The 11,836-nt window shown below is 36.6% G+C and overlaps 1 protein-coding gene across 2 annotated transcripts in view; it reads right to left on the bottom strand.

Annotated features, from left to right (window-relative positions):
- Positions 1–442: 442 nt before the first annotated feature.
- The window catches only part of PTPRG (protein tyrosine phosphatase receptor type G), a 713,510-nt gene continuing 702,116 nt past the window's right edge, over positions 443–11,836 (bottom strand). For both annotated transcript variants that reach the window (XM_030307145.1, XM_030307144.2), the window contains 2 exons: positions 1,900–2,035; positions 443–1,309 (listed from right to left, as the gene is read on the bottom strand). In XM_030307145.1, the coding sequence (XP_030163005.1) occupies positions 1,163–1,309; positions 1,900–2,035 (283 nt within the window). In that variant the 3' untranslated portion in view covers positions 443–1,162. The remainder of the gene's footprint in view (positions 1,310–1,899; positions 2,036–11,836) is intronic.

The following is an 11,836-nucleotide window of genomic DNA, read 5'->3' as shown; positions in this document are numbered from 1 at the left end:
AAGATTTTGATTTCATCTCTCCAAATCAGACTTCTCCATGTGTGGGAATCTACGTAGTCCCAAGACTTTTGCTAATAAAGTATTTTCAGTTTTATCCTAAGTACAAGAATATATGTCATTATGGAATTTATCAGGAAATATTTGGCAAAAAAGGAAAGAAAAGAATGTTAACTATTTAGGTAGTTTTTATTAGAGTGCTAGACGAGTAATAGGGATATTTTAGAGGGCTAATTTCAAAGTTACACACCTGCAGAAATTTTCATTGTTCTACCTGCCATGATGTATGGTATTAGAAACCAAGAAGCATTAATGGAGAGTTACTAAAGGGATAGCGGAGATGTGTAAACTATTGCCATATCCCTATTGTAAAAGATAGCCCTGACTGCAGGGTGTAGCTATTTCAGAGGGTCAAGATGGAAATAACACACACCGTCCACATAGCTACTGTGAAAACTGTAATACAGAGATATCCTTTATTTTGACACAGTTGGGGAATTTTTTTTAAGCTATGAATATAACTTCAACTAATAAGTGATGTTCACATAAAGCTCTTAAGCCTTCTAATTTCTTAATGGATACCTTTACCGTCATAAACGGAACTGTTTCAAGGCCATGAGGTTGACAGACTGTCTCAGTAGCTCCCAGGAACCTGCTATTCTTTACAAGAAAACAATGCCCATCCACTCCATTAAAGTACAGAAGGCAGACAGTATTGAGCAGTGCCTAAAACAAACAGAGGAGAGGACCGAGGAAAAGCTCAGCATTGCCTGCTAGGAGGATGCAGCTGCTTTCGCAATAATAATAAAAAAACCAAGATCCACTGTCCTGACAAAACCTTCACTGTACTGAACTAAAAAGTAGCATGTGTGTTCTCATGGAATGTCACATCAGGGCTTGCTTTAGGATTAGATTATAGGCAGTAACACTGATCATATAGTGCAAACTAGGTAAAATTGCGTTTCACTGTGTGAAATGAACAGAGGTGCAAATGCTCAGTAGGATACCATTAAGACATAAAATGGCAAAAAATAAATATCAAAACTTTTATCAGTGTAAAAAAGTAACTGGGTTATTGTATAACCTAGAGTCTGGCAAAAAAGGCCTCAAAAAAGTTCTCAGTCTTCAGAAGTTTTACAAATTAAGTGCCCGTTCGGGATTCCAATCACACTAGAGATTCCATGCTCTCGGCAGGGTCTGATTCATCTGCAATGAGAACAGCACCATTTTTGTCCACTGTCATGGGACCATTTCCATTTTCTTTAGTGCTGACCAGGCTGAGCATTGCTTTATAGACAAACTGGTACTGTTCCTGAAAAACAAGGAGAAGACAGTTTGAGACAAAGAACAGCTTAGTCATTTCATCTAAGGTAGAAAGACCAATTTTTTAAAAAGGTAATTATAAAAAACAAGAATATACATTTATGCTAAGAAACTTTAAAAAATGACTTGAATCCTTTCATAGTGGAGACCTTTGCCTTCTGCATGTCACTTTGATTGTTGTTAGCTGGGAACTCATTCTCGGTACAGACAGTGAATTAAGAGAATGGAATATCCCTGTGCTAGTACTGGAGAATACTATACTCTAGAAAGCAGAGTTTCTCGCTCTCAACACTAATGATGTTTTCAGGAAGATGATTCTTTGTTGGAGAGGTGTGTCTGCTGCGTGCCAAGACGTTTAGCAGCTTCCCTGGGCTCTGCTCAGTCGGTGCCAGAGCACTGGTCTTCCATCGCCAGTTGTGACGACCAAAAAAAAAAGTCTCCAGATGTTGCCAAACATCCCCTGGGGGCGGGGAGGCGGGGCAAAACCACCCCTCACTGACAACCGCTGCTCTAATTCAAATGTTTGCCTGAGTTTCGGTTGATGGAGGAACAGGTTTCACAAAGAAGCAAAGTACTTACAATGTCTGTGAATACTCCAGGCCTCATAAGATTGATCATTTTTGCAACCTGGAAAACATCCACAGCATTTTCATTCTCCAGTTGCTGGGACAGGGTGGTAAGGGCACACAGCATTCCTGCTGAAACTGCTCCATACCTTGGGGAGGAAAAAAAAAATGCTATTTCAGATTTGCTAAGGGATTAAATTTACTGGAATGAAATTAACACCATATATTTGCATGGTGGCATATGTTTGCATAGTCCGCACATGGACTGCAGTGACCTCTCTTCTTGAAATCAGTGAAATGCTGGACAGGGGGAGAAGATGTAGAGACTAGCACAAAGGTGCCATTTGTTCATGAATGTGAAAGCTCCCAAACTGGCTTATCAGATGCTCAGCTTGATACTCCAGATGAAATGAGAGGTTTAAAATTAGACTGGGGATAGCTATTAATGCTGGGGACGAGGTGGGAAAAATACCAGAACCCTAACTACAAGCTCCTGGATGTGCAGAGGTAGGGAAAGGATCTGAAAAAAAAAAAAAAATATCCCCCCCCCCCAAAAAAAAACAGCTAAATCAAACTTAAAAAACGTGACTTGAAATGTGTGGCTCAAAATGCAGTCAGAAAAGTTTCAAAATGAATTTCACATTAGGTCATTATTTTTGGCACTGAAGTGGAATTTTGCCAGTTCGAGTACCTCTGATAAAGGTCTTGGAAAAATATGGTTGTTTTTGACACACACAGTCTCTCTCTCTCTCTCTCTCTCTCTCTCTCTCTCTCTCTCTCTCTCTCTCTCTCTCACACACACACACACACACACACACACACACACACACACACAAACACACATTTAGAATGGAAATCCCATTTTTTTCCAGGAACCTCTGGTGGCACATTAGTGTTAAGAAAACACAGGGATTGCAAATTGTTCCAGGTGATGATGCTGGTAGAAATGAAACTAGAATTTATATGGCTTGCATATGTATATGGCTTGTGCCCACTGTTCTATTAAAAACTATTAAATGTGCAATTTATAGTGCAGTTTATGTGCAGTTTCTGAGTTTATCGTTATATGAAATTGAAACATTACAGATGTTTTACATCTTTAATACAAATAAGACCAAAGCTCCCAACTTTAGAGGTCAGCTAGCTAGAGGTAAAAACTGTTCTACATTTAGGTCCAGTCGCCCAGAGTCCAGTTTGTTGGTACATTTCAGTCTGGTTCATTACTTCTGTGCTGTATGCATACTGGACTCGCTGACTTCCCTGTAGGTGGGCATTTACATGGTTCGTATCTTGGGCATACCAGTGGAATCACCATGAGTAGAAAAAGTGGCTCACAGGTATGCCCATTTTTAGTTTTAAAGATACTGCAATGTTTCTCTCCTAGTGGTTGTTACCGGTTTATCCCCCTCCCAGCATGAGAATACTTGTTTCTCTGACATCATTTTATTTGAATTTTTTTAAAGTTTATTTATTTTGAGATCGAGAGAGTGAAGAGGGGATGGGGGAGAGGGAGAGAGAGAGAATCCCAAGCAGGCTCTACGCCGTTGACACAGAATCTGACATGGGGCTTGAACTCACAAACTGTGAGATTATGACCTGAGCTGAAATAGAGAGTTGGATGCTTAACTGACTGAGCTACCCAGGCGCCCCCATCTTCTCGTCATTTTAAAGTTGAAAAGCTTCTCCTAATCTGATGGGTGAAAAATTATATCCTAATGTTAGTTTAATTTGCATTTTCTTGATTACCAGGAAGTTTGAGAATCTTTTGTGTTTATGGCCTGTGTTTCCTCTTCTGAAATTGTGTGTTAATATACTTTGGCCATTTCTCTTAGCTCTCTGTTATTTGTAGCATAGGTTGTAAATATTTCTTCCAGTGTCTCAGTTTCCCTTAACATTGTTTATAGGTACTTTTGTTACACCTAATCAAATGGCTTCATCTTTTATTTTTGGCTTTTTTGGAATCTTGAGAATGCTTTTTCTAACTCAGCACTTTAAAAACATTCTCCTACATTTTTCTATTTTTATTTTTTACATTTCATTGTATATTTCATCTGAATCCTATTTTGGTATAAGGTTATGGTCTGATTTTACTTATTTTTCTAATGGATGACTTTTTTTTTTTTATTGGATAGTCTCCTCTTTTCTCATTGAGTTTCCTTTGTATCAAATGCTAAATTGTCATATAGTTTCTGAAGTCTGTTTGGCCCTTTAATCTATTTTTTGTATTTCCCTACATTTAATTCCTATAGATTTTTAATGTTCTGACATCCGAAAGAGCAAGTTCCTGTAGTCTTGGCTGTCTCTACGTTCATTGTTTCATGTTTTTTTGTGCTTCAAACATCTGTATTTTCATTTTTACTTGTACACTCATTTCCAAATACCTCTACTCCTTGATTCCTTCCTGTCCTGTTTCATATTAGTCTTGAAACTGAATGCTCAAGGAACACAAAAAGTTTTACTGGGGTTTTGCTTGGTTTGCCCTCAATACATAGATTGGTTAGAGGACAGTAACCTCTTTTTGAGTTTTTCTGTTCATGAACATGATATCTTTTCTCCCTTTTTCAGGTCTTTTGTAGTTATCATTTACATTTTACAGTTTTCTTCATTGTCTTTGCCAGTTTCATTTTAGGGTAATTTCTAGGTGCCTTTTTAGAGTCTGTCACTCCTAAGAATGGCCTCTTTTTATGATCTTTTGTTTGCTTTCAGTTGATACATAGGAACATTAGTGATTTTCACATGGTGAACTTGTATCCTGCCATGCAGAACTCTTTTTAAGTTCTAATAATTTGTGGATTATCTAGGAAGTTGGCTTCATCTTTATCTGCCAATAATGTTAGTTTTGTCTCTTTTCAGCTTTTGTATTTCTTACATCTTTTGCTTTTATTGCATTGGCTAGGACCCGGTAGTTGTGCATTGTAACACTGCAAGGGGGTCTCATATTGTTGTCTTTCATGGTAAAGCCCCTAAGTTTTTCGTGTTAAATAAAGATGTTTGCTGTGGGCTTCTGATAAATAACATTTATCAAGTTAAAGAAGATACTTGCGGCTTTGTTTGCTAAGAGTGTTTTCTTTTGGGGAGGGAGATCACGAGTGAATGTTATTTTATCCTGTGCTTTCCAACACCTATTGACTCTTTTAGCAATTCCTTTAATAATGCCCTGAATTCACTTGAGAGAGCAGTGGTAACACAACCAGCTCTACACCCTTTTCATGATACATGAAACCATCTTACTTTTAATGATACATATTTCTTTTAATCCAACATACTGGATTTTGACAGTATTTTATTTAGATTTTTGTACCCATAATCAAATAAGTAAGATTGGCCTATACTTTTCCATTCTGGTGTTCTTTTTTTTTTTTTTAAATCAAGGTTACATTAAATCTCCTGTGTTTGTTACTGTTTAAGTATAGTCTAGTGAGGACTTGGTGGGCCTTAACAGTTTGGGAACTTGTCTGTTTATTCAGTTCTTGGTGATCACTAAGGTGTGTTAGGCTCTTACTATGTGCCAGGATCTCTTACAGGTATTAAGTGTACCAACTTAATCGTCACAATAATCCTGTGCTATGACTGTTGTTATTCCCCTTCCAAAGCTGAAGAAACAAGGTACGTTCCAGTGACGTAACTGGCCAAGGCCTCACAGTTTGCCAGACGAGTTTAGTTTGAGCTGATACATGTTAATGGCTCATAATAGAAGCTAGTATATACAATATGTTCAGTAAACACCATTTATTATACTTACTATTGAGACTTAAACATGTATTGGTATAAACCATTTCAAGTGTTTATTTTAAAATATTTCTATTTTAACCTTTTATTATTAGAAAACATCAAACACTTGAAAGTACTGTAACTTTGATGTAGCCATTACTCAATTACAGCCGTCACTGGCTCACGGCCAATCTTGTTTCACATCTACTTCCTCCCGCATATCCTTTGAAGTAAATCCCAGGTATTTTATTCATTAATATTTTAGTATAAAAGATAAAATTAAAAAAATATAAACATTATCACACCTCAGCAAATGAACAGTTACCAAATATTTTGAGTGTAACTGCAGATACATGGTAGATGCTTTTCTTCCCAATGGCAATTTATGCCCTCCCTACTTTTTCTTCACCATTTTCCAAAACTGTATGTTTTATGAGACTTAAGTTCTCAGAAAATCTCAGCCGTTATTTCTTTAATCTCTTTTGTCAACATGGATCACTTCTGAGATGTATGTTAGAACTCACCTATCTAGTCCGTAACTAAGTTTGATTTCACTTCTGTCCATTCTACTACTACTAGCCTGTCTCTTGTTTTTCCCCTATCTTGGACTCTCTCATTTGTTCCTGTTTGATTATACATGTTTCTGGTTAATGTCCTAGTCTTCTGTTAGATCTCTGAGCATGTGTTCTATTGTAACTGCTCCAGTAACTGATTTACACTTTGTTGTTGTTCTTCTTGCTTTGATCATTATGTTAACTTTCCACAGATTCTAAATTGTACTCAGTTTACCTTCTTATTTAGCATGACTAGCGTTTTTTTTTTTTTTAATCCTCTGTACTAATTATTATTTTTTCCAGTAGGACCAAAATCTAACCTTTGCTTAATATGTTCTAGTGAAACTGTTAGACTCAGGACCCTTTCCCCAACCTCCCCCTGTCCCCCAAACCAATCTCTTTGTTAAAGCTCTCCATAGCCTTTCAGATAGAAAAGTCCCGTATTACGTATCTTATTATAGTGTGTACTCTATGTGGATGTACTCTCGCCTGTCCTTGGATTGCCTTTCTTAGATTTAGCCACTCTTAAATAAGCACCTAAATTAAAAGGAAGCACCTACACAGTAAGTCAAATTAATCAAATCCACAGATCATTTAAATATTTTCTACATACCAAACATGGTAGTGAAAGGGTAAAGACTGAAAAAATAGAGGCCATTCTCAGATTAGGAATTAGATAGAATTAGAGGATATTTATTGAGTTTCATGGATTTGCCCTTCAGACTATAAGAACTTGCTGAAAAAGTGATACTAGTAATTTTATAACATATATAAAACAAGAGTAGTGTACAGATTCACTGTTTGCCTTTCTCAAAGGGCCCCATTGAGAGGAATGTTTATTTAGTGCAGTTAAGAAGAAAGCAAAATGTGTTTTCATCTTTCCTTGCCTATACCTCAAAGAAATAGAAGTACTTGAAGTTCCTGATGTACAGTAATGGTAAGTGCTCTATATTCATTTTAAATCACAGTGGGATTCCTTGTATTGTCAGTGTGTATAATACCTCTGCCCACTTAATTATATTTTTTACTCTTCCATATAATTATTGTACCTTCGCCTTTAGGAGGTTTTAACAATCACTTTATTGCTCCAATAAGCATTAAAAAAAAAGTTTTAAAAATCATAACCAAAAATGCAATCCAGAGTTATAACTCTGTCACTATGAAGAAACTAAAGCTTCCCGTAGAAATCATTAAGGCAAAAAGGAAAACAGAGTTAAAGCTTGAATATGCAGCGGTCCGGGGGAATCAAGGCAACATGAAAGCCTTCCACAGCACTTTAAGAAATTAACACTTTGGGGAGTGCCTGCGTGGCTAAGTTGCTTGAGTGTCCGACTCTTGATTTCAGGTCAGGTTGTGGTCTCAGGGTCGTAGGACTGAACCCCATACTGGGTTCCTCAGTGAGCCTGGAGACTGCTTGAGATTCTCTCTGTCCCCTCCCCCAATCTCTCTCTAAAATAGTACTTAAAAAAAATTTAAAACTTTGGAAGTGAATGAGAAAATAAAGTAGGGAAACATGGTCTGGAGAACTGAGGGACATGAATGCCAGAGTACTTCCTGTGACAGCCAGTGGGAGGCAGTGTTAACCAGCAGGATTAGATAGATCTGGATCTGACTGCAGTCAGGGCCAGCTTCCTGGCTACGGTCTGACGGGTCTCCTGCTCACAAGAGTCTTGCCCTTAGTTTAATGCTGTGCTGTGGCCATCTGGAACTTTTTTTTACTGAAGTATAGTTGATAGACCATATTAGTTTCAGGTGTGTAACAATGATTTGACAAGTATATATGTTATGAAATATTCACCATGATAGTGACCCAAGTTATTACATTATTAAGTATATTTCCTGTGCTATACTTGTCATCTCTGTGATTTATTTATAACTGGAGGTCTGTACTTACTAACCCCCTTCACCTATTTCACCCCTCTCCCTACTACTGACAACCACCAGTTTGTTCTGTTTATCTTAGTTTACTTCTGTTCTTTGTTTTTATTTAAGATTCCACATAGAAGTGAAATCACTTGTATTTGTCTTTATCTGATTACTGCACTTAGCCCGATACCTTCTGGTTCTACCCATGTTGATGTAAAAGGTGATTTCTTTTTTTTTTTTAATGCCTGAGTAATATTCCATTGTATACATACATCACATCTTCTGTATCCACTCATCTATTTACAGACATTTAGATTTCTTATGTATTAGGACTATTGTAAATACCGCTGCAGTGAACATAGGGGTGCATGCCTCCTTTTCAATTAGTGTTTTTGTTTTCTTTTGATAAATGCCCATAAATGGAATTACTGATCATATGGTATTTCTATTTTTACTTTGTTGAGTAGCTTCGGCGCTGTTTTACATAGTGGCTGCATGGATTTATTTTTTCCATTTCTTCTAGGTTTGTCTAACTTGTTAGCTTAGAATTTTTAATAGTACACTCTCATTATCCTTTGTATTTCCTTGGTGTTGGCTGTAACTTCTTTTCCATTTGTAATGTTATTTCAGTCTGCTTTCTTTCTTGAGGAGTCTGGTTAAAAGTTTCTTAGTCTTGCTTATCTTTTCAAAGAACCAGGTCTTGGTTTCATTGATTTTTTTTTTTTTTTTAAGCTTATTTGTTTATTGTGAGAGTGGCAGAGAGAGAAGGTGAGAGCGAGAATCCCAAGCAGGCTCTGTGTTGCCAGCGCAGAGTCCACTGTGGGGCCTCAAACCCATGAACTCATGAGATCATGACCTGAGCTGAAACCGAGTGGGATGCCAACTGAGCCATCCAGGCGCCCCTTTGTTGATATTTTCTATGGTTTTTTTAGTCTCCATTTATTTCTACTCTGATCTTTTTTCTTTTCTTCTCCTAAATTTTGCCTCTGTTTGTTCTTCTTTTTCTAGTTCCTTTAGGTTCCTAAGGATAGACTGCTTGAGAGTTTTATTTCTTGAGGTAGGCCTGTATTGCTATAAATTTCCTTCTTAGAACTGCTTTTGCCACATCTCAAAAGATTTTGCGTGTTCATTTGCCTCCAGGTATTTTTTAATTTCCTGTTGGATTTCTTCATTGAGACGTTGGTTGTTTAATAGCATGTTATTTATCCTCCATATATTTGTATTTTTTCCAGGTTTTCTTGTAATTTATTTCTAGTTTCATACTATTATGGTCAGAAAAAATGCTTGATGTGATTTCAGTCTTCTTAAATTTATGGAGATTTGCTTAATGGCCTAATATGTGATCCTGGAGAATAGTCCCATCTGTACTTGAAAAGAATGTGTATTATGCTGTTTTGGATGGAATGTTCTGTATGTATCTGTTAAATCCATCTGGTCTAATGTCTTGTTCAAGGCCAGTGTTTCCTTATTAATTTTCGATCTGGATGATCTATCCATTGACATAAGTGGGTGTTAAAATTCCCTGCTATTTTCTTACCATCAATTTCCCCCTTTAGATGCTTCTATGTTGGGTGCATAGATATTTACAGTTGTTGTATCCTCTTCTTAGATGGATCCTTTTACCATATGTAATGTCCTGATCTTGTTAAATTTTTTTTTTTTTTTTTTTTTTTTTTTGAGAGAAACAGAGCACATGAGCAGGGGAGGGGCAGAGAGAGAATACCAAGCAAGCTATGCACTTGAGTGCAGAGCCTGATCTCACAAACCTTGAGATCATGACCTGAACTGAACAAAGTCAAGAGCCAGACACTTACCTGACAGAGCCACCCAGGTGCCCCTATTCTTTATTTTAAAGTCCATTTTGTCTGCTATAAATACTGTTACCCCAGCTTTTTTTTTTTTTTTCTTTTTTCATTTCTGTGGAATATCTTTTTCCATCCCTTCAGCTTTCAGTCTGTATATCTATTTAGGGAGTCTTTTGTAGGCAACATTTGGGCCTTGTTTTTTTATCCATTTAATCTATGTCTTTTGATTGGAGCACTTAAACCACTTACTTATTTGAGAGGTATGTACTTTAACTGTCATTTTGTTCATTGTTTTCTGGTTATTTTTGTAGTTCTTCTATGTCTTTTCTTCTCTTGCTCCTCTCCCTTGTGACTGAGGACTTTGTTTAGTGTTATGTGTTGATTTCTTTCTGCTTTTTTATATCTATTATAGGTTTTAGGTTTGTGGTTTCTGTAAGGTTCATATATAACATCCTAAATATATAGCAGTGTATTTCAATGGTTGCTTAAAGTTTGAACACATTCTAAAAACTGCACTTTGACTTATCCTCTCCTTGTTTATATATATATATATATATATATATATATATATATATATATGATGTCATTGTACATCTTAAAGGAGTCACAAAATAGACAATTTTTTTTTTTTTTTTTTTTTTTTAGATATAATCGATTTTACTGCTTTGGTCTTTTAATCTTTATACTAGTTTTAAGATTGATTTACTATGTTTACTATGTTGGTTTTACTAGTGAATTTTTTTTTTTAAATAATTTTTTACTTACAGCCTTTTCTTTTCCAAAGGGGAGTCTTTAATTTTCTTCTGAGGCTGGATTAGTGGTGATGAGCTCATTTAATTTTTGTGTGGTAAATGCTGTATCTCTTCTTCAACTGTGAATGGTAAGTGGGTATAGTATTCTTGGTTATGGGTTTTCTCCTTTCTACACTTTGAATATATCATGCCACTTCCTTCTGGCTTGCATGTTTCTGATGAAAAATCAGCTGAGAGCTTTCCTTTGTAAATAACTAGTGCTTCTCTCTTGATACTTGTAGAATCCTCGATTTATCTTTATTATTATTATGTGTCTTGCTTTATTCATCTTGTTTGAGGCTCTCTGCTTCTGGGACTTGGATATGTGTGTTTCCGTCCCCAGGTTAGGGAAGTTTTCTGCTCCTTTCTGTCTCTGTTCTCTTTGTGGGACCCCGATACCAGTAATGTTAGTGTATGAGGACATGCTGTTGATTTCCTCTAGTGTATTTTTCATTTCAGTTATTGGTTCTTCTTTGTATTTTTTCTTTCTTTGTTGAGGTTCTGAGTACATCCACTGTTCTCTCAAGTCTGGTGAGCAACTTTATGACCATTACCTCGAACTTTTCATCTGGAAATTCTTAATTTTTCCATAGGGCTCCATAAATTATGTAGCTGGTCCTGGCTCTGACACTATATATGTGTATGCAGGCCATCAGCTTCACACTACCTATTTTTTTCTTATGTGAAGAAGGGATCCCAAACTTACCCTCTTAGTGGGGTAGTGGTAAGGTTCAAAGGAAAACCAGAATTATTTCTGGGGGTCTTTGCAGCAGTGGGTATAGAAAGCAGTCCATATATTTATGCATCTCCTATGGAGTATCTCAGGATCAAATTAAAAGATTACTGGTGATACTCAAAGAGCTCTTGCTTATTTGGGCTATATCCCCTCTATTTATCTTATGAAAAATTAGAACTGAGAAAATGTCAAAACACAAGACCATGCAAGCTCCTGTTACAGAAGCTGTCAGAGTGCGAATGAACAAAGCAAATGGTATCTTTGTATTATTATGAAAATGGTTTTGACTTTTTGAATTCCCCGGAAGGGCCTCCTTCCCAACCAGTAGCCCTTGGATCATTCTTTGGGAATTATTAATCAAATTAGCCTTCTATGGTATCTAATAGGACGATAGAGCTATATGCAGAGTGAATAACTATTTGCACAAGAAACTGTTTTTCTGTGAGTGAATGTCTAATCTATCGTCCCACAAGATGGTAAAAACTGT

The sequence above is a fragment of the Lynx canadensis genome, chromosome A2, assembly GCF_007474595.2.
Source record: "Lynx canadensis isolate LIC74 chromosome A2, mLynCan4.pri.v2, whole genome shotgun sequence".
NCBI lineage: Eukaryota > Metazoa > Chordata > Mammalia > Carnivora > Felidae > Lynx > Lynx canadensis.
The sequence above is the reverse complement of the archived record's forward strand: the minus strand, read 5'-3'. Positions and strand labels throughout refer to the sequence as shown.